This window comes from Mugil cephalus, chromosome 15, assembly GCF_022458985.1.
Source record: "Mugil cephalus isolate CIBA_MC_2020 chromosome 15, CIBA_Mcephalus_1.1, whole genome shotgun sequence".
Classification (NCBI taxonomy): Eukaryota; Metazoa; Chordata; class Actinopteri; order Mugiliformes; family Mugilidae; genus Mugil; species Mugil cephalus.
The window spans coordinates 1,367,676-1,394,361 of NC_061784.1; the positions used below are offsets into that span (position 1 = coordinate 1,367,676).

Below are 26,686 nucleotides of genomic sequence, written 5' to 3' on the forward strand. Positions count from 1 at the left end.
AACAATGACTTCTATTTATACAAAAGTAAGTTATGGAGTTCCTCTTGGTTCTGTGCTAAGACCAATACTATTTACATCATACACGTTTCCGTTAGGCAATATTATTAGAAAACATGGCATAGATTAAACTAATCACCCGATTAAACTCCAAGCATGCCTTAAAGACATAAAGGCTTGGATGACCTGTAATTTTATACTCTTACTCACATAAACTCACATAGGAGAAGTCATTGTATTTGGGCCCAAATATCTCAGAGATTCATTATCTAATCACCTGGTTTATTATTATTACCTTGGCCTCCAGTACTACTGTGAAAAAGTTGGTGTTATATTTGACCAGGATATGTCCTTTAATTCTCACATAAAGCAGGTGACCAGGACTGCTTTCTTTCACCTTCGTAATATCATCAAAATTAGGAACATCCTCTCTAAGAGTGATGCGGAAAAACTAGTTCATGCATTTGTATCTTCCAGGCTGGATTATTGTAACTCGCTACTGTCTGGCTGTCCAAATAGCTCTTTAAAAAGCCTCCAATTGATTCAAAACGCTGCAGCAAGAGCACTGACAGGAATTAGCAAGAGAGATCATATTACTCCGGTTTTAGCTTCGCTTCATTGACTTCCTTTAAAATGTAGAATTGAATTTAAAATCCTCCTCCTTACATACAAGGCCCTTAAAGGCCTAGCTCCATCATATATGAAAGACCTCATAGAACCATATTGTCCCAACAGATCACTACGATCTCAATGTGCAGGTCTACTTGTAGTTTCTAAAATTTCAGAAAGTAGAATGGGAGGTAGAGCCTTCAGCTATCAGGCTCCTCTCCTCTGGAACCAGCTCCCAGTTTGTGTTCACCAAGCATTCAACAAATTGGCCCTTAATGACTGTGGGATCATGGTTTGGAGACTGAGTTCTGAAATCAATAATTATGTCCTTTGTTTTGGATGTATCGGATTCTTCATGTTTGCTTTGGCCAGAGGTATGTATCTATGACAGATGTATGTTCATCTCGTTTTTCCTGCTGTTCTCTTCTGTTTCTACCCGGCTGGCCTTCAGCAAATGGGTCCCTCTATATGAGCTGGGTTCTGCTCAAGGTTTCTATGTTTAAAATTCGCCAATGGCATGTCAGGGAAGGTAGTGATACATTTAGTCTAGTCTAATATAGTGGATCATCTTGTTCACGAGGCATGATATATGCAGGAATTTGATCATATTGTATCATATTAGCCTCAAAGATAGGCGTGAAAAAAAACTTCAAAAAAGGAACTTCATGTCAACATTTTACTTGAATCTGCTTAAAATAAGTCAGCTGGTAATGAGGAGATCATTCCTCTGCACAGTTGTTTCAAGTTGTTAAACATTTCATCACACAAGTGTACAAAATGAAGACTCACAACCTACAGTTCCTTACATTATATTTATTGTTACTGAATGCTCATGGCCACCCAGCTGGAAGAATCTTCAGTGAAGTTAGTTATTAAACTACTGTGAGTACATTCACAAATAAGCTACAAGTGATATCCACACATAATTGTTATCTACTGCACTATTCATTCTAGCAAATCCCACACTGTTCTGTGCATCATGGCCACTAAAAGGAATGTAATACAATAAAAGAGGTGGCTGCAGAACAGCATGTGTAATGACACTCTTTCATCCCTGATATATACTGGTACATAAAATCCACCTTATCTATGACGGTTTAGGCTCAAGGACAACGTGGAACAAATGTCCCTGACTTGAGTGACATCCTCTGAACTTTTTCAAATGAGGTTGCATTTTGTGTTTTTAAAACTTAAATAAAAATAAATTATAGGTTAAATCCCCAAAATTGACAACTAGATAGAGTAAAAGACTGAAAAGAGTGACAACCTCTAAGGAAGTAGAAGAGCAAACGTCAGCAATAATTGTTTCAAAATGAAATGAAGATAAACAAAACGTGGTATTACTAATCAAAATATATAAAAAAGACAATTTATAAAACAATGTAAACATATTACAAATCATAGTGCAATACACAGTTACAATCTCGCTGATATTTCCTTTACATTACATTAATCTTGAGCATAAATAATTATTTGTAAAACACAAAATTTGGAGTTAAACTGAATTTCAGTCCTCACATTTTCCGCTTATGCAGTCTGTATGCAAAATATGAAATGCAAAAAAATAAATATCTGTGTAAACAGAAAGACCCTGAACATCTCTTCAAACATGTAAATTGCAAACTAAATTTGAGACCATCTCATCATTGTCAGGTCTCAATAAAAATAATTGCACTATGCTTGGAGTTAAAAACAGATAAGACATACTCTGACATTATTGACTTTTATTGCTATTTTATCCCACTGCCACATGAAGAGAACCAGAATCAAGGTTTAGTTATTATATGCTTGATTAATACTGACGAAGGATGAATCTCTGGTGGAAATGTGTGAAGCAATTAATCAATAGAAATGAATAAACAGTGAAAATTAGGTCCCAGAGTTTTTCAGATGCAATAACAACATTATCTGAATGTCTAATAACAAAGACAATATCTCCTTTGCTTCAGACTGGTGCAGTCTACGAGGTTGCTGTAGAGTCTCTGTTGGCATGACTACAGTTTGGTTGTGGTGCTGTAAGGACGGCCATTTAATGTATATAAATACACTGACTGCACTGAAATTCAAAATGAGCTTGTAGTATGGTTCCTGCGAAGGTGCTGGTACTCCTTGTTTAAGGCATCATAGTTGAAATCTTTAGGGATGTGCCTGCGACCTGCAGCAAAAGTCAACAAAGCATAAATAAACACAGGAGGAGGAGAAGGAACCAAGGAAAACAATAACGTGACCACATACCCTCTATGGCTCACTTTCCACTGTCACAGAGACCATCTGACCTCCATCTGAAAGCAAACAGTGAGGACATATGGGAAACTGTTAAAAAAGTACTTTGCCACTTCTCAAACGCATTAGGGATAGAGTGTCTCTTAATGTTCTGAGGCTCAACTTCACAATCTATTGTCTTAGCAGGAACCAGTGATGTCACTGGTTCTCAGAAAGCTGCAGGCTGTTTTATCTTTACTTCCAGTCTGGTTCTCTGTCTCTCTGTCTCTCTGTCTCTCTCTCTCTCTCTCTCTCTCTCTGTATATCTATCTCTAGCCTCTTTACCTCAGGGAATCCAGGCACTCAAAGCCTGTTGCTTGCTTGTTTTGCAGATTAAGTATATAATTATGTTTATTATACTAGTCATACCTCAGCAGTGACACATGACTTTTCCCGTGCTATGGCCTAGTGCAAAAATATGAGGAGACTGGATGTACTGCTTTAACTCTTTATACATATTTACAATAAAAAACTGTATTCCTTATACAATTGTTCAAAATTAAAACACTTGAAAGGAAAGGGGCATCTTTGTTATGATATTGATAGTATATTTTTTACTGTCTTCAGTTGACAACAATTACCACTACAAGCATATTTTCCCTCTAATGGGCACTTTTTGACCAGTAACCTCATAACCAAAAACAAAAATGAAAATAATGAAAAAAAAGGCCTCAGCAACATACCAGTTTTCTCTTTTGTGTCATCTTCCGTGTGTTGCACATTGTTACCAAGCACACAAGGGTTGGTCTCTCCATCAGCAGGGCTGTTGTTAAAACCACAGTATATATTATTGCAAAGCAACCATAATTAAAATAATTTAAATAGCTGAGAAATAACAAAAAATGCAAACCCTTTGCCATTCTGCTGGAGGACACTGTTTGCCTGTTCAGGATCAATGTGTACTAGTCTGGTGTCAAAAGAGTGTCCATCTCCCAAACTAGAAAATAGGGATAACGACTGCGTTAATGAACATATTGGCACTCATTAGATTCAGGAATTAGACAAATGAATTTTGCTTTTTGGGTGCTTTGTGGAATTCATCTTCCTATTTTTTAGTATCATTTAACAGGAATGAGAGCTACAGTTATCACATCAGAATAGACTCACCTTGAGAAAACAGGGAAGACCCAGCGCTTCCCTTGGTCTCCAAACACCTCAGCTACATTTCGGCTAAAGCCCAGAGAAAACCCATTTTTGTCTGGACCATTTCCGAAGACAGGGGCCCTAAAAGCCTCTGAAAAGTAATTTCAAAAAGTAGTCGTGATTCAATGGATATAATGAGAAGATGATTTAAATCGCAGGTTTATTGATAATCACCTATAGTGGTCCTGTTCTTTCCCACAAGCCATAGATGGTAGCTGAGAAGTGACACAATGCTGATAAAGAATAAGGCAGCCACGAAAAACAGAAAGAGGATGTGGAATTTGGCGTGCGTGTCAGGCAGCTGTTTCTTTAGAGGGACAAAAGTAAATAAAAACAACAGTGTTAGCCTTGTCAGTGTGGAAGTATATGTATATCCTCCATGTCACCGTTCATTAACTAGTCCCATTTATTTTTTCTTTGCAGCCTCTGTGTCTCTTAGTTTTGCACTGGACAAATGATGTCATGCGACATGATCCATTATTGTCATGGCATGTATTGTTATAATACACTGGACTAGCTCACAGCTGGACTATGTGAGAAGAAGCATTGTCTTGGTATTCTAAAGAAGATCCCCTGATCACATGACACCATGTGCCACAGGCCACAGTGACACGCAATCTAGCTGGTCGAAAGAAGCATGTTAATTGTTTTTAACCCCAAGACTGAGGCCAGTCATGTGGGTGATCGTATGGGGAACGAGCTATAACCACAGCTAGCATAAACATGCATGAATAGGCAGATCTGTACTTACTGTCCAAAATTTGATGAAATACTGGACGACTGTTGCACAAATTACCACACAGTAGAGTGAGGCGTAGGCCAAGAATAGGACAAAATATTTATAGTTTGAGAATCCGACACAGTTATTCACCCTGAAACATTAAAACAAAGAAAGAAACATAAAGCTTATATTTCTTTATTTGATTTTAAAACTGAAATGCTTCCTCTTAGTGTTTAATAGTATTTTTAACTGCATATGTAAGAGACAGATGCTACAATGAAGCATTTCAGACAGGGTGAAAAGTATGGCTGCAGGAATGTACAGTACGAGAAAAAATAAAAACTATGTTGAAATGTGTGAAAAATGAAGTACATAAACATACTCAAGTAGACCTCAAAAATAAATTCTAAATTCATAAATGAGTGTAATACAGCTTCTTTAATAATGCCATAATTGTGAAGCAAAAGTTATATCACAAAGAAGATGAAGAAGCTGTTCAAATGTATGTTACCAGGGGCAGTGATGGTCCATTTTCAACACACACCTTGGGGAATAAGGAAAACAAGCGTGCTATCAGTACCGTGTAGAAGACATAGGAACAAGCAATGAAAATTAGTTTTAAACCTGCAATTTTCAAAAACAAAATATTCTTGGGAACATGAAATCAGAGTGAGAATCTGTGTAGGCTTATCTGCTTCATTTTGGAAGTAAAAAAATGAAAACTGGTGACCATTATTTATACACTTAAATAATACTCACATTTCGCATGTTGAGCAGTGATGGCAGCGGTCAGGTTTGATTACCTGGCAGTAGTCACAGTAACGGATGGCTATTTAAAGAAAATAAAACCAATAGCTATAATTCAAAATGACTATAGCTATTCATTTTCCCACACACAGTCTTCCTGAAACGCAGCATCAACACAGTGTATGTGAGGTTGCTGATATTTAAGCGCATTATTTTTTTAACTAGACATTCCAAAATGTCAATTATCTTCACTGTTCAGACCACCTCTGAATATTTTATTCAGTCTGTAAATTTAGTTTTATGGTGTTTTTTTTTTTTTCAAATCCCTCTGTGGATCTATGCAGGCCAGACAACTGTTAATTAGCAGATGAGTCAGGTTGAGTCCACAGAGACAGCAAAGTGCACCTGAGTCCAATTAATGCTCCTGCTATATCCTGTTCTGTAACAATATTTTGTAATCTACATCATTAACATGCCTAACCTAAAGGAGAAGACACAATACAGACAGATTCATGTGTGCAACACATGTAACACTAGTTGTATGTAGCAAACAAGAACTGAATGATGAAGAAAGAACTCTGCACGTCCTCTGTTTGCTGTATAATAGTCAGTCACCAGAGTTCTCCCTGGTGGTCTATATAAAGCAGTTACTGGGAGTTCAAGCTGAGCACACTGGGCTGCTGTGGTGCGAGTCTAACCTCCTCCAGGGGTGCGTGTATAAACAGGTAAATTCCTGGCCACTTTCTTCAGAATCTCCTGCTGCCTCTCAGCTCGCTCCTCCCTCTCATACTGCTCCTTCTCTGCTTTGGGAAGACCGAACTGATGCAAGGCGAAAGGACTGGAGTCAGAGGAAGACTAAGAACACTGTAAACTTGTATACAGGATTTTACTATTTTACTAAGAAAAAAGATGTGTTTATGAAAACATTATTTTTGACAGAAACTGTTCAAACTTACTGCTTTTGAAGGGCTCGCTGGCGTAGAGCAGATAGTCGTCCAGTATGCCCATATAAACATGAAGAGGAAAATATGAAAGATGACCAAATAGCTGACTGTTGAGAAAAAAGAAAAGGTTTTATTTTCAGTTGAACTGAATCTCTTATGTAAGGTAATCACTCTTTAACAGAACAGCAGCAAACATGAATTAAAAAGAAAATGAGAATGTGACATGTCACATGAAAATGTGAATTGAGAAATTAACTGTGTGTGGGCATAACTTACTTCTTTCTGCATTATTTGGTATTGTGTCTACGTAAGAAAGAAAATATGTATTAGTGAGCATAACGTCTCAAGAATGCATGACTACACATCCTCCCCCACCACACAACACACACCACCTCCTTTCTCAGACCATGTGGCAGCAGCCTGGCACGGCCAGCAGTGACCCACCCAATGACAGAGAGCTTTGTTTAAGCAGCAGGGATGTCCCTGTCCTGACCACAGCCACTGAGTTACAGACATAACTACAGTACGGCTATGCCCGTACTAGTAGCATCAATTCAGGCAAAAGTGTGATGGCAGCACATGTCACAGCATGTATAATAACAACTGAAAAATACAAACTAATCATATTGTTTAAGCACTGATCCAAGTGTATACTAAATAAAAAATTTAATATCTGATTATGAGACTGTATAAACAAATAATCAAATTAAGAAATGACATTCAATGATATGTCTCAGTGTTTTAGCATTTTGTATTTGTTGCATATCTGGTACTATCTGATCATAATTACTTCAGAGGTAGAAAAAAAATATTTCTAACTTTGTTAGATCAAAATATTTCAGTTTTTGACTCTGGTGAAGGCCACCGTTTTGAAGCATTTATATTTTTTTATGTCCTTGAAACATTTTTGAAAATAGGTGATGTAGGGCCAGAAGACAACTTTTTTGTGCTGCATTATGACTGGGTAATTCAGTTCATAAGTTAATGTCGGTAGAAACAAAAAGTCACTGCTACATGCTTTTAATAACCATTTCTTAATTGAATGAATTTCTGTGTAAAAACAACAGTTGTAAACTCAAACATTTCGAAGATGTGATTGTCCCGACATGATTTTTTTTTCCTTTGTGATGTATGTAATAGTATTTTTAGTGCCATAGCGCCATTCCTCCCTAACCCTCATTACTCAATCCCAATACAATACATAGGATTGGCTAAATAGGTCTAGACTTGGCTAGAAAGTCTGATGTATTATCACCCAAACTAAAAAAGTTTAATTTTCAAAATATAAATGCATGCTATAAGTCTAATGTGTTTATTAAAAATAGTTTCTTCAGAATCACAATTCAATCAAATACAACTGAAAAAGTTATTAATATTTTGCACCGCCTCTCCAGACGTCTTTCCTGGTTAAGTTATTAATCATTAATTGATGACAGTGCACCCTTTTACAACCTTGTGACAAAAACAAAGAAAAAGAAATAAAAAGTTGCCATTTATAAAGATGTTGTTTACGCTGTATCGGAAAGAAATGAATATATATCACGGTCAGAAGTAAACGACCTGGTGTTATTGTTACCTTTAGACGCATGTACGGAGCATGCAGACGGATTTTAAATCTCACATGAACTAGCTTATCAAAGTTGGCAACCTCGAAACTGTCAACGCGAGCAGATGTGAACCTCGTGACGGCTTAAATACTCAAAAAAGTAAGCGTACTTACAAACACAGAGCTCCACAACATAAGCGTAATAAGACCAGCCAACGACCAGGTTAATAAATAGGACAGGTACCCAGTTAAGAGCCCGTTTACAGCATCTTAGGGCAGGAGATGGCGCCATCTTTAATCCGTGATGAGCTGACGTCACCGGTTTTAAATGATCCAGCCAAAGATAATGCAAGTCCAAGATAGTTCACGGAACACAGACAAACGGGAACATGCGCAGTTGTATTTATTGCTCCAACCCGCAATACATCTTTATAAGTGTAAATTTAACACGGGTAAAATGCATTTAATCCATCTGCTTTGGTCTGACTACAGAGTAAAATACACGGACAACCAATGTCCTACTATGAGTTGTTTTAAGCATACCGACCTGTTATCACGCAGGTGATTGTTCTCTTACATTCAACTATGTTTTGCTGCTTGGATCTTACAGTCTATCATTAAGATAAGATAAGAAAGGATAATCATTTAACTTCCTTCATCGTACTCATATCCTCCCACACCTTTGTACTTTTTCATTACAAAAAACACCAGTCAGTCACAATATTAAAACCACTATCAGGAGAAGCAAATAATATTGACCATCTTGTGACAATGCAATGTTATGCTTTTGGATCTGGCACTCATGTGGATGTTACTTAGACATGTACCACCCACATAAATCAGACCAGGCACCCTCACCCCATAGCAATGACATCCCATCCCCAGCAGGATGCAGCCTGACACAGACACACACACAAAAACAGTTCAGGAAAACAGCCTGACCCACAGAGGCACCTGGTCTGAACCCAAAGCCCCCCACCCACAACATTCTGTTTCCAGACACCCTCAGAAGCCCCATGTCCATTCTCTGATGAGTCACAGAGTCAATACAGAGTGAGAGTTACTTTTTAGATAATGATTTAGATTATAGGAAATAAATAGAGTTTAGTTTAAAACTGCACTAAATAAGTTCACAAAAGTACACATTAGCATTCATGCACAGGATGAATATAAGCACAGTATTACAATTTAGTTCCCACTGCTGAGTAAAACATATGGGGTCTTTTTTTCTTCTTCTTTTTTTTTTCACTAAATGTTTTTTAATATAGGTTTGCTTGTCCTCTCCTGTGCTAGTTGGGAAACAGCTAATATATATTGAAAATAACTTATTTTAGTCTAAAACATTAAAGCAGCCAAACCACTCTCTACTCAAACAAAAGATCTATGCCCTGCTGTGGTTCTCCCTGACTTTGCCTCACATGTTATTTAGTTCATTTAAATTGCATCCATGTTATTTTCCTTTTTTTTTTTTTTTTTTTTTGTTAAGACCCATTATAAATATTATGACATATCACTTTCACCCAAATACACACAATAATTAAATATAATTAAATAACAACAAATTAATTCTAACTAAGGTTATACCTGTGTTATGTACTAGATTGTCTTAAACCAATAAACACAATTAAAACATGAGCAGCTCATTGTGCATGTTTGCTGTATGAAGAGGCAGCTTTGAGAGAGGAGCGGGCCCCCTTTTTGTGTGAGGGCGGAGAGGCTGGGGAGGAAGGCGGTGAGGTAGATGCAGAGGAGGACATGGACTCGGGAGAAACTGAACGTCTTCTGGTGGGACTGCTGCTGGGTGAGCCACGGGGTGAGGAGTAGGGTGACAGGGCCTGGAGCATACGACCACTTCGCTCCTGAATTGCATGCTAAACAGAGACAGACATAGAAAAGAGTTTTAAGTGATCTGGTTGAAATTAATTATTTGATCATGTGATAATATATGTACTGGGACCTGTTTATTGTAATGGAAACATTTTGCTTGGTATTGTGTAAGCATTTTAGTGTGTCATTCTGGTACCTGGTCCTAACCTGGTCCTAACTACACTTGTGTGTACAAGTATTTCGAGTTTATAAGTTATAAGAAACTATATATATATATATACACATATATATATATATATACATATTATTATTATTATTATTATTTTTACCCAGGCTCCATCTGGTCCAAAAAGCTGAAGGAAGTTGCAAATTAATTCTCGAGACTTCTCTTCCCATTTGTGGATGAAGTCCTGACTCTTCTCCTCCACTCTGTAAACAAAGTGTTTAGACTTTTCCTCCACCGTACGGACCGTCTCTTTCATTTTGTCCACCTGGTTCTGGAGCCGGTACTTATTCTCCTGTCAGGAAAGATGAGGTAAGTGGAATCTGTGTTTGTTTCAGTATTTGGATATTGTTTTTTTTTAAAAAACCTCAATTTTTTAAACGTGAAATATTTTCTTACATTTATGAACCCAACATTTAGTTCACGGGCTGTGTAGCCTCTTTGCAGGTTGCGCCGAACATAGATGTCATAATCTCGGACGATGCGAGTGATGAGATCAGATGTGGAGATGCCCTCTGTCCTCTGAGTGGCCACAAACATTCCTGACATGAATACACAAATTATATAACAACATGTGATCAAATCCAAAGACAAGTGAGAAATTCTCTTCCAACACAAATACAAATCTTACCTGCTTCCTTAATGTGCTTATAAACATCCTCCGATCCAGCAGAAGTGTAAGGAATATCATCATGGGCCACAAAGTCAATCTGTGAGTGCAACATGATAGTGGTCAAACTGAGGGAACCCCACATGTGTTTTCTGACACTGTAAGAGGCTGCATGTCCAGTTACTACGTGACTTTTGACCTTATGTTTCTTGAGGAACTCTGGGGTAAGGGTCCAGGGAGCATCTCGCACCACCTCATCAACGTAACGGCAGTGCCTGAGGGCATCGTAGCGTTCATCTTCCGTCATCACCGTATAGCCCTTGTATTTGTGGGTGAGTTCATCACTGCACACTGTGGACACAGAGGTTTACATGTGATGCTTTACATTTATACTGAGACTTGATGTGTTATTAAAATGAGCCTAAAGGGATATTATGGTTTCTGTGGAGTTGTATGAGTCACTATTCATAAACACTGTGTTACCTATGGTAGACTGGGGTTGGCAGGTCCCCATTTTGGAGAAACAGAAAGAAGTGTGTCACTGCCCCCATGCATTAAATGAAAGTGGACGAATAGAACAGGAATACCTATGGCATTAAAGTCAAGCAATGAAATGCTGCAGCAGAATGTATTTTAGCCACCTTAAACAAGGCCCCTTAAAAAAAAAAAAAAAAAAAAAATAGTCCATATCAATTTCATTATGAAACCATATTAATTTCAGTGTGCTATGTATGGTGTATTCAGAATATGATGATAATGATGACAATATTCTAAATATAGCTTATACTGAAAATGATAAAGATTTAGGGGCTCTGTCCATCATCAAATAAACACAATACGCTTACTTTAAAGAAGTAACAATTTATATAAAAACCTGACCCTTTAAAGTCGATTTCAAGATCAAATTTATAAATTAAAATGTTGCACCTCATGTACCCAGTTCATTTTGTGTGAATTAACCCCCATCTTACCTTCTTAATGTGTTCTTGTGGGACATTGTTCAGAATCTGAGTGCGATCCGTACCTACCTCCCACAATCAGGTGAGTATTGGGGAACACATTTTTGGCCTGCATTAGAGCCCGAGCATGACCCGAATGGAAAAGATCAAAGATGCCATCAGCATAGACTCGCACCGGACGATGAGCTACAAGATACACAAGGGTATTAAATACAATCAAGATGTTACAAAACATAGCTGATCAGGGGATAGAGTTCTTAATGCATTTATTCAGCTAATGTGTCATTAATATGACGTGTTGCATTCCTTTAGAGAGAGATCACGATAATGCCAAACCCTCAAACAGCCTGGCAATAAAAGAATACTGCACTGATACCCCGCTGATATCAGCTGATACCAACATATTAAAACATCTCGTTCCAGTCTTCCCATATGCCTTTGCTGTCATTAGCTATAATCTGACAAAATCTAAAGAGATCCACAAATATCTTTAAGTAAGAAAAATGATTGTGTAACCTGGTGTGCCCCTCCGTGCCTGTGCAATGGTCAACTTTTCATGGGGAATCTCTGATTCAAAACCTGTAGGTTTGGCAAAAGCTGCCGGCTCCCGTAGAGTCTGAACACAGAGACAAGGCAGAAACAGAAAATAAAAACATGTTAACAAATGTTGTTGTGTTTTTACCAATTTATTTCATATGTTCTCTAAATCAATTATCATATTCAGAGTGGAGGAAGATGACATACAACAATGGCATTACTGCAGAATTAAGAATCTATGTGTTTTACGTGAAATATGAGGTACTGCAAATGGGCAGGTCAAGACCAGACGAGTGTCATAATTTCTTGGAGACAAGTAACGATTGTCTTAATACATCATGGACTTTGTGTTGTGTGCAGATACATTTTTGCACCTTTATCTTTTGTAAGATATACAATGAACTTTTGCCCTGCTTGAAACGTTTTTTTCTTTCTGTAGTTGAACTGTGCAAAATGTTTTGAAATATTTCCCACACAGACTTCACGGATGCTAATAATTTAACAAGCTTCAAATTGTTATTTTTTCCCCTTATACTCCTTATACAGTTGTCAACAATGACTTCTCACTTAATGCCTTTGAGTAAATATGCACACAAGCCTGCACGGGTTTCCATAATGAAGACATTAATATTATATAATGATGTGCACATTCTGTACTACAATATGACTCCCAATTCTGATGTACAGCAATCACACCAATTTGCTGAAAGGAATGACTTAATCTGTCCTTTTTAAGGACATTTGACATTAATTATCTAGTATGAGACAATATTACAGATATATAAATATATATATGAGTCACTGCTATATTGTTCCACCCTGCAAATCAGTTAACACTCCCAAATCAAATAACCACACAGGAAAGGTTTACATCCGTAATAGTCAAAGCCCTTCCCATAAAAACACAATACACTGTAAGTCAGATGCTTTTCTGTGTTATACCCATTATCCCCAGCTACTTCTCAAACAAATTATGTGACTCTAATGTGAATCAGTGCAGTGTACAGTGGCCGCGGTTTATAATAACATGACAGTGGCCTTACCCTGCGAGGGCCTCCCCTTCTGTTCTGTGGAGCTTGTTGCTGGTGAACATTGCTTCCTCGGCCTCGTCTCCTGCCAGCCATTCTGGATATTGTGTTGACTTGTCAGCCACAGACAGCACTGTATGGCTCCTCTCAGGTGGTCCAACCAGAGTGCAAGAGTGATTTCTAAGTGTGTGTGTCTTTTTAAGTATCCATCCCATCTGCCTGATGACGGGAGAACATAGAGAGCAAAGTTCAGGAGATATTCACAGCTGGCGACTGCATTCGCAGTCTGTACAGTGAATACTTTTCCTTTCTCCATATCAGAGGGCATAATAATGTGTGCAATGTTACTCCAACTCCAGTCATTTTCAGTTTAATTAATGAATGTGCATGTTTGAAAAAGTTTCTACTATTCTCCTCCTGGCTGTGACACAGAACAATGAGGCAGATATTGACACCTTGTAAGTGGGGAGCTAAAGAAGACCAGCTATAAGGCTATATGGCCCTAGCTCTTGCACTGTCAGACTTTGGAGTCAAACACAGATGGACCATGTGCCACAGTACCATGCTAGCTCGTTAAAAAGCCTCCAATTGATTCAAACTGCTGCAGCAGAGCACTGACAGGAATTACCAAGAGAGATCATATTACTCCAGTTTTAGCTTCTCCCCGTTGGCTCCCTATAAAATCTAGACTTGAATTTAAAATCCTCCTCCTTACATACAAGGCCCTTAAAGGCCTAGCTTCATCATATCTGAAAGACCTTATAGTACCATATTGTCCCAAAAGATCACTACGATCTCAAAGTGCAGGTTTACTTGTAGTTCCTAGAGTTTCTAAAAGTAGAATGGGAGGTAGAGCCTTCAGCTATCAGGCTCCTCTCCTGTGGAACTAGCTCCCAGTTTGGGTTCGAGAGGCAGACACAGTCTCTACGTGTAAGGTCAGGCTTAAGACTTTCCTTTTTGACAAAGCTTATGATTAGGGCTGGACTTAACCATCCCTTAGTTATGCTGCTATAGGCCTAGGCTGCAGGGGGACGATGCACTGAGGACATGTCCTCTCCTCTTTCTTCTCTGGCTTCTGTCCTCTAATATCGTATAATTTATTTTCTATTACTAACCACTGTGTCTCCCTCCCCTCCCCCTCCATGTTCTTGTTACATCTGCTGCTGTGCCTCATCAACCAGCCCAGTCTTCATGGTCTGGAGTACTGTGTATCAGACCTGTGGAGCTCCATAAACTACATCTGCCCCAGTCTTCATGGGCTCCTCCAGTTGTCCACTCCTACCTAGATGAACAATTCACCAACTTGCCATGATTCCTGTTATACTCATAAACTGTCTCACAGATCATCAGCTATGTGCTATATTACTAGACCCTACATGTTTCCTTCAGCTTGATGTATGTATCTATGACAGAAGTTTATCTTGTTTCTCTTGTTCTTCTTTACTATATTCTCTGTTTCTACCCAACTGGCCTTCGACAGATGGGTCCCTCCATATGAGCTGGGTTCTGCTCAGGTTTCTTCCTGTTAAAAGGGAGTTTTTCCTTGCCACCATCGCCCTCAGGCTTGCTCTGGAGTTCACAGGCTGTTTTTTGCGTCTTGAGACAATTTGTATTGTTACTGGCGCTATATAAATAAAATTGAATTGAATAGAGTTTGGGAACATTAAAATGAATAACATGCTGCTTGGGCTTCCCATTATAGGTGTGGCACATTCAGTCTCACTTGCTGCGTTATTTACCAGCTGTCTAAATTATAACCAACTGAAACTGGGGCTAATGCACTTTTCATATCCATACTTGTTCATAGTACATACCCTCTATAGAAAGTCAGTTTCAGTGTCAATGTCAATTTATTCATAAAGCACATTCAGCTCTCAAACTGAATCAAATGCCAAAGAGTAGAAATAAGAAGGGAGGGATCTCTCCTGTGCTTCAGCTTTGTCATAGGGAATATGACCAGAAGACAGTGGTCAACAGTCCTGAGTGACATTAATGTGATGTGTGGCTGTAGGAGATCACAGAGATACATAAGAGCCAGAACTTTTTGTGATTTATAAGCAAACACTAAAACATAAAAACTAATACTAACACTACAATAAAACATGTTGAGAGCCAGTGAAGAGAGGCCAGTAAGGGAGAGATGTGTTCATGTTTTGGTAAAAGATGATCTGCAGCATTCTGCATCAACTGCTAGCATGTCAGAGAGGCCTGGCTAACACCAGTATAAAGGACAGGAGTAGTCAAGATGAGGTGAGTTAAAAACATGAGTGTCTCAATAATTTATTTCACTATTCATGACAACTGTACAGGGGTGAATTTTTTCTAACTCATTCGTTTATTTGTTTATTAAGGTTTAAAATTCTGCATAATTAAGGGTGTTCTCACTCTCAGTGACCGGTGTAGCCTGAGCTAACAAGTAGCAGAGTTGAGTGGGCGGGTCTCAACGTCCATATTTGGAATATCCGTGTGTGGGTGACGTCATGATGGGTTTGCCCATAGTATCTTCAGTCAATGGAGGAACCACTGAATTAATCTGTTTCTCCAACTTAAAAACACTCACACCCTGGATTTTAACAGTCACACTCACTCTGGGTGTGGTTTATGTTCATGAATTCATAGTATTTATGTAAGTAGGATGTTCGGCAAAATATTTCATTCATTTTGTTTGAGTTGTTTTACAGAAAGAAGTTTTTAGATGTTTTGGACCTGCAAAAGCCTTTTCCAAGAAAAAGTGTCAGTTGTTTTTTTTTTTTTAGTTCTTTCAGTTTTATTATGTTGTCATTGTTACCTCATTTTGAGGAACAAACTCAACACATGACTCAAATCTATTTTCAGTGGGAGGTATAGAAGTTGGTAGAGAAAAAAAAATAAAGCTATGATTCACCCTGAAACTGATAACTGATACTCAGCAAAGGTTTTGACACTGGCTTCCAGTTAGACTTATTGGTATGTATTTCATACATTCTTGTAATCAGCCATTACTTTCTGTTGAAGTGACAAGTTTCTGATAAAGCTTTGTCTCACATCTATTCTTATTACCCCTACAAGCATGAGGACAGGTTGAATGGGCAGAGATTTTGTTCAAGTCTCATTAAGAACACGTTAATAGTAACACAACCGGTTTCAGGAATGTATACCTGGGACGACCTGGGGTGAGGGGTGTGGTTATCCTTGAGAGAGTAGGCAGGGCGAGAGTATTACTCTGCTGTTGTTGTACTTCTCACTTCCTGAAGTGAACGCGTCTCAAATATGTGGAGTTACAATGAGAGGATAACGTGTAGCATTCAGGAAATTTGACACACCAAATCAGGACATATTATCCAACATTAACGGTAAGAAATGTTATACACTGTCATTTTTCAGCTGAGAACACAGTTATCATAGAGCATGTACTCAGTCAACGTGTAGTAAGGCAGTTAAAGCAGGGGAGAAATTAGTCCTACTAGACTAAACTGTTCGGGAGCCAGAATTGCAGTTTCACTTCAGATCACAGTGTCATTGGTTGAGACTACTCACAGTGGGTGGAGGGAAGTGACTTTCAACCTCAAACTTACTGGTGCCACTGTTGTAAATGTTAATTAGTTTTTCCATTCGTTTATGACCCTGGTCTCATCACTTTAGAAGGTAGGTAAATAAGTAACCAATTGTTTTCTAGTGAGGTCAGCCACCTGCTGAGAATATAAAATGTCTGTAAGGAAATGTCTAGGCTTATTTGAGTTTCTAACCAACGGCATCTGACCAAAATGCAAAGTTTCACAGTGATCTCCTAGAAACGTATTTGTGTGAGTTCCTACCCAAATAGTGTCGGGCTGATGTATTTTTATGTATGACAGCTCTGTCCACAGATTACTCTCACATTCCTGGTGTAAAGCATGTTCCTGTGGCAATATCTGACACTGCTGCTGCTGACAACTGTTCAGATATGTAAAGGTACGTCCCAAAACACAGGACTTTGAAATGTAAACATATCAGCTTACATCCGGGCTTGTGCATGAATACAGACACGCACAAACATAGTCCATTGTGATGTGATGTGAATAACAAGTATGATCCTGCCACAGTCAAGGGGAATTTGAGGAAGTGAAATTTCCTGACCTTTGCTGTGGTGCTTCTAAATAGGGTTCATAGCAGATTAGTATACAGTACACACCCAGGCCTGTTGTTGTATGTGTTTTTTGTAAACACTTGTGTCTTCCTAAATGCAACACTCACTCTCAAAATGTATAATAATTATAGTCATAGTTTAATTCACGAGTCTTGGTGTTGCTCAACTGCCTGTGTTTAACCAGTTATTCATGAAAAGTCCAGAAACCTTAGCTACATAAAAAATATATTAAGAGGTTTGTGCAACTTTTCTTACGGAATCCTTATTGCAAGAGAAATAATAATGTCAATTTTATTTTCTTTTTTCTCTTTATCAACCTCAGCTGAAGAATGTGCTGAGTTCACAGACCTAAAGCTCGCGCACGCCATCATCGGCACCAGCATTAGAGTTAGGTTGTTGCTGTACACCAAGGAAAATGCCACCTGTGGTACGCTGCTCTCCCACAGCAACCTATCCGCTCATCCCCAGTTCCTGCTGACCAGACCTACTACTTTCATCGTTCATGGGTATCGGCCCTCTGGATCTCCACCGATATGGATAAACCCAGTTAGGGAGCTGCTGCTGGAGAGGGCTGACCTTAATGTGATAGTAGTGGACTGGAACCACGGAGCTGCTAATGTGAATTACATGAAGGCAGTGGAGAACACACGGAAGACCGCAGCTAACCTCACAGCTTTCATTCAAAAGATGAAGGTATGAAGTCTATCTGACACTCTGCAATCAGCTGTGCAACATTACACAGTGTTGTGCGTAACAAGTGTGGTAACTGATCTTTTCAGAACAATGGTGCCTCCTTAAGCTCCATCCACATGATTGGAGTCAGTCTTGGAGCTCATATATCAGGCTTTGTCGGTGCTAACTTCAATGGAACAATTGGAAGAATTACAGGTAAGTGGTACATGTGGTAAATCCATCCTGTTTCAGTTTCTGATTCCAAATTGAGAAATCTGATGTGGCCGTTATACTTTACTTGTTTCAGTTCAATTCCTGGTTTGCTGACATTACAAGTAACTATGAACACAGGGTGGGGAAGTCTGGCTGACAAAGGGTTTATTGCATGATAAAGAGTGAGCAAAAAGTTTGTATTTGGTCAGGGTTGAGCAACATTTCAGGTCTGTTTTTTGTAACATGAAAAAAGAAAAAAGAATGGCAGTTTTCATAAAATCGCTGTGGACAGATAATAAAAGGCAGGAGATCTTTGCACTGCCAGCCAAAGCAAAAACCTGTGGTGTTTCAAAGGAGTATCAGGCATAAAAAGAAAATATGACTGGACATCTGAAGTATTTCTGAAACAGCAAAGAGTTCACCTGTATACAAAAATGGAGATGATGGTATCAAGATGCATCTGCATGACAAAAATAAAAAGTTACACTGGTTTGGTCTGAGTCAGCTATTTCTAGCTCCTGTCAGCTAATTGTGGGTTTGAGGAATAAACTTAAAGCCATACTGAGATTTGCTTTATTTGCAGCTCTGGACCCTGCTGGGCCATTGTTCACTGGCAAATCTGAGAAGGACCGACTGGATCTTACCGATGCCCAGTTTGTGGATGCTCTTCATACAGACATAGATGGTTAGTATGTTTATCCGTTGTTTATTCTAAAATTATTGCGTGCAAATGCATATACATTTCACATATGTATTAGATGATTATTATTAAATTCATGTGTTAACTGTATATTTACAGCACTGGGCTTCAGAGAACCACTAGGCCACATTGATTTCTATGCTAATGGAGGAACAGACCAACCTGGCTGTCCACGGACCATTTTTTCTGGTAAAGTCATTAAAATATAGGGGAACTTGTGATAAGGAAATAAACCACACTGTAAGTTAAACATCTACTTTCATATCCCTGAACAGGAGGATCCTATTTTAAATGTGACCACCAGAGATCAGTGTTGCTCTTCATCGACTCTCTGAATAGAACGTGTTCCAGCAGAGCCTTCCCCTGCGACTCCTACAAAGACTTTCTGGATGGAAAATGTTTGAAGTGTGACCAGTTTGGCAGTCTAGGATGTCCTGTCTTTGGTTGGTATAAAACACATACAAACATTGTTTATGTTTTTACTACAATACAAGAGTTAACAGACTCTAATACAGATGAGCTGAATATTTCAGAAATAGTAAATCTGCGTGTTGTGAGGTTTGTCAGTATGTGTGAGTTCTACGTACAGTCTATAGCTCTACGTTTCTGATGGTTGAATATGGAAATGGAAGTAACACCGCTGTCTTACTCAATTCCAGGTTACAATGTCACACAGTGGAAAGACATCCTGCAGAAACTTGGCCAAACAAAAACTTACTTCTCAACAACTGCACAGTCTCCATTTTGCAGTAAGTAACATTATACTAATAATAACAGCTTTTAACCATTAGGAAACAGGTAGAAGATTCTCCTTCATGTTCATTAATATAGGAGTTACTGCATGCAATCTAATAATCCTGCTTGCTGTGCCACCAAGTAAAGTCAAGTTTATTTCTATAGCACATTCAAAAACAATCTCATTTGACCAAAGTGTTGTAGAAGCAAAAGAAATGCAGATAAATATATATATATATATATATGGAGCTAGGGAAGTCCATCAACAGTTGATTTGTTGATCTCAGTGCCCTGGCTGAAGTGTGGCGATGTAGTAATTCAGACAAGTAAGGTGGTGCCAGCCATTGAGACTCTCAGAGGTGAAACCATGCTGTATATTAGTGTTTGAAAGAAAATATTAAAGCCCTATTAAGCAAGACTGCTGTTTTTGGGACTGGGTGCCAATACAGTTCGACAGGGGATTTCATTTTTATACTTAGTCATAAGACACTCACAGCTAAACTTCTGTCCAAATGGGATACGTTTTTTTTGTTTGGTTTTTATTTAATTTTGTGACTCTGCCACTTTGCTACCATATAAAGGATCCAGCAACTACAACATCATAAGTCATAGTATGATAGCTAATATTACTTAGTAGTCTAACACCAAAGACTCACCTCCAGTTATTATTTCCTACTTGAAAAAGTTACTTTGAATAAATATTAAAAAAGTTGTGAACAATAAAAAAGAATATATATATACAGAACGAAATAAGCCACTTGGATGAATGATGACATGTCTTCAAGATAACTCAAACAAGTCCTGTTTCCTTTGTTTTTAAGCTTTGCTGAGAACCTCCAGACATGCACTTTTAGGACCTGAAACGAATAATGATACAGAACAGCAGCACACATCAGTGGCTTTATAGGAGTAAAAATGTATAAAATCACCACAAGCACCTCCATATTCTTTTTATGTGAAAACAGTAACTGAGAAAAACAACTGCATTCAATATACAGTGTATTTCCTGTCATTGTTTTCTTTACTTTTATCATCATTATCATAGTTATCTTTTACTCTCTACATACCAGTTCCTTTCCAGTGGTTAGGAGAATTTTCTTTTAAACTTTTATTTTAAATGGTTAAACACCATGCCTTCTATCCTCTGGGCAGTGGTATAGCAAGCTGCAATTTGATTTACATATCACAGCTCAACAAAACAAACAAATAAATAATAGTGAACTTTCCAACAATCCATCTGACAGCTGCACCGTGTTTTCAGTGAATGCAGATATGTCCCAAATTAAGAGCAAAACCTCATGCTATGTCTTGTAGATACATTCGAATGAAGAGTAAGAAAAAAAGAAAAAAAAACTATAATGTCTTCTTTCAGAAACAAACTACATGTTGGAAGTGATGATCTGGAACAAGGAAGAGCGGTGGGGATACTTGACTGTTAAACTCCATGGCAATGGTAAAGAAGCGGTGGCAACTATCGACCAGTAAGACCTCTCTACCAGTACCCATGATACCCCCTCTGTTCCTCTGCTCCTGCTTTCTCTGTCAGTAATCTGTTTTCTTCTTCATATTAGCAAAGAATCAATGTTCAGGAAGTTCACGGAGACCAAGCTGTTGGCACAGTTTGACCAGGACATTCAGTCAGTGGAAAAGATGTCACTCAAATTCTCCACTAATAGTGTCTGTGAACCTAAACGTAAGCTCCGTGTTCTCCGTGCCCGCCTCACACGCCTGGATGGAAATGAGAAGTATGCAACATTTTGTAATTTCTCTTAAGAAATGATCTATATGTTACAACATCAGTTACTTCCTTGGATTCAGCAATCCCTGTAGTCTTACAGTTATATCCACTTTGTCCCTGACAGGCGCCTGTGTCGATACGATGTCCTTCTTGCGGAGAACAAAGAAGTCATCTTCAAGCCTCTACCCTGTGAAGACAACAACTTCTGACACACAATTCCTAAGTCCAGTCCAGAATAAGAACAAGAACAATATATCAAAAAGGAGCAGCCAGATATTTGTGAACTGAACTGTGATCTAAAATGAAAAATTATATATGATGTTTGCGCTTTTAAGAGAAAATATAAATTTACTGTACATACCTACCTGTATATCTTTATAGAAAAATTACTTTTAAAAAATGATTTACATTTCACAAATAAACAGTGGAAGAAAAATAAATCTAAATGGGCTTTTCAGATATCTCAGTCATGGACTACAACAACAAAAAGTTTTCTCTTGAAATTTTTATTCTTTCTCATCCTCCGGTCAAAATATTAATACTGCCTTAGGTGGAAAATGAGTTAGCATTTAATCTTACCAATAATCAGTGAAATATTCCAGGTCATTATTTCAGTTCAATTCAGTTCAACTTAGTTTTATTTATATAGCGTCAATAACAATAGAAATCGTCTACAATAGGAAAAAACTCCCTTAGAAACCTTTAGCAATCACTTTTGAATTGCAGTTTAACAGAATAATAATAATAAAAGAAAAAACGAATGAAACTGGCCTGGACAAAAATGATGGTAACTTTAACTTAATATTGTGTTGCTCAACCTTTTTAGGCAATCACTGCGCTCAAGCAATTTCTGTAACTCTCAATGACAAATATCTGTGTAGTCAAAATACATGTTGATAGGTATTTTGGCTCTATCCACAGATATTCAATAGGATTCAGATCAGGGCTCATGGAAGGCCACTTTAGAATAGTCCAATGTTTTGTTCTCAGCTATTCCTGGGTGTTTTTAGCTGTTTGATTTGGGTCATCCGGATGGAGGATCCTGAGACCAAGCTTTCTGATACTGGGACATTTTGCTCCAGAAGGCCTTGATAGTCCTAAAATCCATTTGGTTGCCATTCGTATTATCCATTTGGCTCAATGGCTGCTTTTCCATGGACCTTAAACTTCTGAATGACAAACATGAACGGCTGTGGTCACAGGAACGTCAAGTTGCTTGGAGATGGTCTTATACCCTTTACCTTTAACATTCCTCTCTATAATTATAACTGGAGAAAGGGACACACAACTGTTAACACGCTATATAGTAGTAGCACACAGAAGAAATTAAAATGCTAAGTGCATCATCCCCCAGCAGCCTAGGTCTATAGCAGCATATCTAAGGGATGGTTAAATCCAGCTCTAACTATAAGCTTGATCAAAAAGTAAAGTCTTAAGCCTGACCTTAAAGGTAGACAGGGTGCCTGTTTCCTGAACTCAAACTGGGAGCTGCTTCCACAGGAGAGGAGCCTGATAGCTGAAGGCTCTACCTCCATTCTACTTTTAGAAACTCTAGGAACAACAAGCAGACCTGCACTTTGAGATCGTAGCGGTCTGTTGGGACAGTATGGTACTATGAGGTCTTTCAGATATGATGGAGTTAGGCCTTTAAGGGTCTTGTGTGTAAGGAGGAGGATTTTAAATTCTAGATTTTAATGGGAGCCAATGAGGAGAAGCTTAATCTGGAGTAATATGATCTCTCTTGCTAATTCCTGTTTATGCTCTTGCTTCAGAATTTTAATAATTCAGCCTGGAAGACAGAAATATTAGTTTTTCAGTATTACTCTGAGAGAGAATGTTCCTAATTTTGATATCAATTTTATTTTTTATATACATATATTTTTATATACACATATATTCATATATGTGAAAGAAGGCAGTCGTGGTCACTTGCTTTATGTGCAAATTACACCATAGTTTCTCATAGGAGGCCATGGTGATGTCAGCCAGAGAAACTAAATGATTAGATAATGATTGCAGAGGTCACAGAGGTCTTTAGAGCCAGATACGATGACTATTTTGAGTTTAAGACTAGGACGTTGTGGGTCATTCAAGCCTTTATGTTTTTTTTGACTGTTTTTAACCAGCTGACTAGTTTCATCTGATTTCATGGATAAATATAGCTTTGTGTCATCGGTGTAGTAATGGAAATATATGCTATGTTTCCTAATAATGTTGCCTAAGGGCAGAAGAATCATTGTTGACATGGACAGATTGGAATCTGTGTGACAGACAGGAAACCAGATCCTTTAATCTTGATCACACTTTAAAGTCTCAAAAGACATCAAAAGCGTCTAATGCAGCAGTGACATCTGCTGGTTGAATTTTTTCTCTAATGCCTACATGTGAGAAAGAAGCTCATGAAGTCATTACTACAGACAGATGGACAGACAGAGAGATAGATGTTTTTTGTCAGACGGGCAACTAAGTTAAGAGTTGTACTAAGTGATGCTGTACTGCCATCAACAAAATAATCTACTGGGAGTTAAATCCAACATAATATTGGCAATATTGGCAGATAAGCAAGAGCTAAGGCTGTCATTAATAACATCAACATGGATGTCACCGACTACAATGACTTTATCTGTTCTATGAATTAAATCACAATTAAACTCAAAGAATCCAGCTAAAATTTTAGAGTAAGGAGCACATCAGCAGCCATTTAATTAGTCAACAGCTAATTATACAATCAAAAGACAAATTATTACATTTTAAACCTAGGATTGTATTCAACCTAAAATATGATCAAGAATTCATTCTTCACATGTCCTTATAAACTAATTAAAGTTCAGTCCTAGTTTAACTGAGTTAATCGTTTCTTTACAGAAAAAGCATCAAATAAACAATAATCAAAACATATTCTGACCTACAGTCACTAGCCAATGTCTTGACAAACCTCAAAACACTATCTTCACCTGGGGATGGTGAAGATGCAGGGTGAAAGGTGATCACAAATCCACAGAAAAGTAAATGCAGCACATTACATGCATAACTTAGACTTAAGTCTAACAGAGTTCATCGCTGCTCTGCTCCATTGAGAATCCAGTTTGTTACAGCCTCTAACCTTGAGTCTTCTCCCACTGTGCCTCATCTTTGCGCATTTGGCAGTGACTCAGTAAAAAACTTTCAGTCCTCATGGCCAGCCCACTCGGCAGGCCAACAAAAAACGATTAAAAGTAACCACCTAAGAGAAGTGTTCGAAAGAAATATCTGATCACCTTTCTCCTTATTTAGACATGCGCTTCTTCATATGCTGGATTTCCATCTAAAACAAAACAATACAGAATAAGACTTCAAATCAAACCATGGCAGAAAGTTAAGCTAATCTTCTTAGCTTGTGTGACAGATACCTTACCTGTAAAGTTAAGCGAATCCTTTTCTCCTCGTCCAGCTCATTCATCAGCAGTTTAATTTCTTTGCTGGAACACAAAATGTTAGCAAATATGTGCCTGAAATCCTGACTGAAATCACAGGAATGTCGCATGTGCCCCAAACACTATAAAAATAAGAGCTCAGGGAATCAAACACAGCATTTCATGTTTAACAATTGGTGGGAAAATAATGGTTGGATACATGACAACTGTTCAGGTACACAGGGGCCAATGAGCTCTAATGGTCCTAAAGAGAGATTAAAACACTGTCGTACTTGTGCTGACTCTTCATCTGTTCAAACTGATCCTTTAGAACTCTCAGCTCCACCTGCAGCTCTTCTAGGTTTGGTGAAGAGTGTTTATCTGGACTTCTGCTTGGCCGGGGGTTGGAGTTGGGGGTCAGCACAGCAGAGAGAGCCTTTGGCAACAGGGAGGAGAAAGACTGCACATTTTTATGTTCTGATGCCTGTGAAAAAAAAAAAGGGTAAATAATTTCTCCCATAAAATAGTACTTGTGGGAGTATGGAATACGAAGAGTGTAGGCACTTTATCTTTTACACTTACAGGCCCATTCTGACTTGTTTCCTGAGTGCTTTCTTGTAGTGCTGAAGAATTACTGTCTTCACTCTGGGTTTCGCTTCTTTCCTGGTCCATCATGAGCATTACCTGCAAGTCAAGTCTAGTTTTAGAAATTTGACCCAGTATGAACAAAATAATCTTCCAGCTTTTAGCGAAATTGAGTCCCAGGTGATCATTGCAATGATGGATTGCCTGTGAGAATATAGGTCATATTTTTAGTGCCTTTAAACCTTGTTTTAAGCAAGGAGTCACAGTGGATATCTTCAGCTGTGGTAAGTGTCTGTGTGTGCTCGAGGCAGCTGAGAAAAGTTAAATTTATCCCAAGGACAGATAGGACATAAACAGACCAGACCACAGTCACTTATCACGCAGGGCACCAAGTCACAACCGTATTATTTAAATAGATAGTATAATAATGGCTTGACTTTATTATAGTATACTAAAAATGTATACTTCCCAGAGTCTGAAGCTCTGACTGTAACCTCTCATCTGCAGCATGAGCTACCTGCTCATTCAGCTTCTCCGCAACAGACACTATTGAATCAAACTCTTCAGTCTCTTTGAGAGAAATGGAGAATAAGTGTTAACAGACACCTCACCGAGCCCAGGATTCATTTAGACCAATGACCATTATACTAATAAACCTACATCTCGTTGTGTGATTTCACGGCATTAACATTCAGCCTTGAAAATGCTGCACTGATGCACAACAGGATGTAACGATAGTTGTAGGTCTTACCGGGAATGAGAGCTGAGCTATAGCTGCCCATGGTGACAGAGAGGAGGAATACAAGATAGAAAAAGCTGCAAGAACCCTTTAAATCTACATCTACAAACGACAGATGGGAGCAAGTCAGTGAAGCAGAAATCCACAGAAATTGTGTCACAGTATTCTGTATGTGGTATTATTCTGGTTAAATTAGTAGCTCTTTTTAATAAATCAACTCAGTTCATACAATATCAACTTCTATCTTCTATCAAGCTAAACACTAAAAATGTTTCTTATATGCAGCAGCAGTGAACAAATGTTCAACACATGCTGGAGCCCACACAGAGAAAAAGGCAGATTATTCAGTCAGTCATTAGTAAACATGCTAAACCAATTACCAGATTATTGTCAGTCACAGGAAAGGATCCGGTGCGTACGCTCACCTTGTTTTTCCAGCGTCACCGGTGAGATACAGCAGCATGTGTGGTAACTAGACACCACCCATTGTAATCCACAGCAGTCTGCAGAGCGTGCTGTTATGAGTGGAAGTGTCAGGTCTAAGTTTAGTGCAGAACGGAGAGGAGCTCTGATCCGGACACAAATATCACTGAGGCACAGCAAAGAGCGTCATACTAATAAGGGGTGAAAGACAGGGGCAAACTGGGCTAAAAG

The 26,686-nt window shown here is 38.4% G+C and overlaps 4 protein-coding genes across 7 annotated transcripts; 1 reads left to right on the forward strand and 3 right to left on the reverse strand.

The window, feature by feature from the left end:
* Positions 1-1,404: 1,404 nt before the first annotated feature.
* On the reverse strand, positions 1,405-8,797 carry zdhhc20a (zinc finger DHHC-type palmitoyltransferase 20a). Of its 2 annotated transcripts, XM_047607927.1 has the most exons (13): positions 8,144-8,797; positions 6,700-6,726; positions 6,436-6,530; positions 6,178-6,298; positions 5,492-5,561; positions 5,244-5,276; positions 4,763-4,883; positions 4,186-4,318; positions 3,976-4,102; positions 3,719-3,805; positions 3,552-3,631; positions 2,842-2,888; positions 1,405-2,761 (listed from the first exon to the last, which is right to left on the reverse strand). In XM_047607927.1, the coding sequence occupies exons 1-12, from the start codon at positions 8,259-8,261 to the stop codon at positions 2,845-2,847; spliced, it is 1,056 nt and encodes a 351-aa protein (XP_047463883.1). In that variant the 5' UTR covers positions 8,262-8,797; the 3' UTR covers positions 1,405-2,761; positions 2,842-2,844. The 2 variants fall into 2 exon arrangements, with proteins under 2 accessions (XP_047463883.1, XP_047463884.1); XM_047607928.1 differs by lacking the exon at positions 6,700-6,726 and having other exon boundaries at positions 6,436-6,452.
* An 84-nt stretch (positions 8,798-8,881) lies between these two features.
* On the reverse strand, positions 8,882-13,337 carry LOC125021203 (choline-phosphate cytidylyltransferase B-like). The gene is made up of 8 exons (XM_047607160.1): positions 13,169-13,337; positions 12,105-12,204; positions 11,658-11,774; positions 10,829-10,980; positions 10,651-10,729; positions 10,419-10,561; positions 10,126-10,314; positions 8,882-9,840 (listed from the first exon to the last, which is right to left on the reverse strand). The coding sequence occupies exons 1-8, from the start codon at positions 13,247-13,249 to the stop codon at positions 9,610-9,612; spliced, it is 1,092 nt and encodes a 363-aa protein (XP_047463116.1). The 5' UTR covers positions 13,250-13,337; the 3' UTR covers positions 8,882-9,609.
* A 3,028-nt stretch (positions 13,338-16,365) lies between these two features.
* On the forward strand, positions 16,366-21,752 carry lipia (lipase, member Ia). 3 transcript variants are annotated; one of them, XM_047606555.1, is made up of 11 exons: positions 16,366-16,485; positions 16,987-17,083; positions 17,581-17,951; positions 18,038-18,146; positions 18,727-18,828; positions 18,943-19,032; positions 19,119-19,286; positions 19,503-19,592; positions 20,951-21,059; positions 21,150-21,323; positions 21,441-21,752. In XM_047606555.1, the coding sequence occupies exons 2-11, from the start codon at positions 17,026-17,028 to the stop codon at positions 21,523-21,525; spliced, it is 1,356 nt and encodes a 451-aa protein (XP_047462511.1). In that variant the 5' UTR covers positions 16,366-16,485; positions 16,987-17,025; the 3' UTR covers positions 21,526-21,752. The 3 variants fall into 3 exon arrangements, with proteins under 3 accessions (XP_047462511.1, XP_047462513.1, XP_047462512.1); XM_047606557.1 differs by having other exon boundaries at positions 16,390-16,485; positions 16,999-17,083; XM_047606556.1 differs by lacking the exon at positions 16,366-16,485 and adding an exon at positions 16,687-16,777.
* A 1,463-nt stretch (positions 21,753-23,215) lies between these two features.
* On the reverse strand, positions 23,216-26,564 carry si:dkey-71d15.2 (SH3 domain-containing kinase-binding protein 1). The gene is made up of 7 exons (XM_047606558.1): positions 26,458-26,564; positions 26,045-26,134; positions 25,811-25,863; positions 25,291-25,392; positions 25,002-25,192; positions 24,711-24,774; positions 23,216-24,620 (listed from the first exon to the last, which is right to left on the reverse strand). Exons 2-7 carry the CDS (start codon positions 26,073-26,075, stop codon positions 24,582-24,584), a joined length of 480 nt encoding a protein of 159 aa, XP_047462514.1. The 5' UTR covers positions 26,076-26,134; positions 26,458-26,564; the 3' UTR covers positions 23,216-24,581.
* Between the last annotated feature and the right edge of the window lie 122 nt (positions 26,565-26,686).

Coding starts and splice junctions, on each gene's coding strand:
- zdhhc20a (XM_047607927.1), bottom strand. CDS start 8,261: ATGGCGCCATCTCCTGCCCTAAGATGCTGTAAACGGGCTCTTAACTGG. Junction 4,884..5,243: donor ATGGACCATCACTGCCCCTG/GTAACATACATT, acceptor TTAATGTTTCAG/GGTGAATAACTGTGTCGGAT. Junction 3,806..3,975: donor GTCTTCCCTGTTTTCTCAAG/GTGAGTCTATTC, acceptor CCTATTTTCTAG/TTTGGGAGATGGACACTCTT.
- LOC125021203 (XM_047607160.1), bottom strand. CDS start 13,249: ATGGCTGGCAGGAGACGAGGCCGAGGAAGCAATGTTCACCAGCAACAA. Junction 10,981..11,657: donor TACTCACCTGATTGTGGGAG/GTAGGTACGGAT, acceptor CTGTGTCCACAG/TGTGCAGTGATGAACTCACC. Junction 10,562..10,650: donor TAAGCACATTAAGGAAGCAG/GTAAGATTTGTA, acceptor TATTCATGTCAG/GAATGTTTGTGGCCACTCAG.
- lipia (XM_047606555.1), top strand. CDS start 17,026: ATGTTCCTGTGGCAATATCTGACACTGCTGCTGCTGACAACTGTTCAG. Junction 17,084..17,580: donor AACTGTTCAGATATGTAAAG/GTACGTCCCAAA, acceptor TATCAACCTCAG/CTGAAGAATGTGCTGAGTTC. Junction 21,060..21,149: donor GCGGTGGCAACTATCGACCA/GTAAGACCTCTC, acceptor TCTTCATATTAG/CAAAGAATCAATGTTCAGGA.
- si:dkey-71d15.2 (XM_047606558.1), bottom strand. CDS start 26,075: ATGGGCAGCTATAGCTCAGCTCTCATTCCCG. Junction 25,864..26,044: donor TAGCTCAGCTCTCATTCCCG/GTAAGACCTACA, acceptor TTTCTCTCAAAG/AGACTGAAGAGTTTGATTCA. Junction 25,193..25,290: donor AAACAAGTCAGAATGGGCCT/GTAAGTGTAAAA, acceptor TTTTTTTCACAG/GCATCAGAACATAAAAATGT.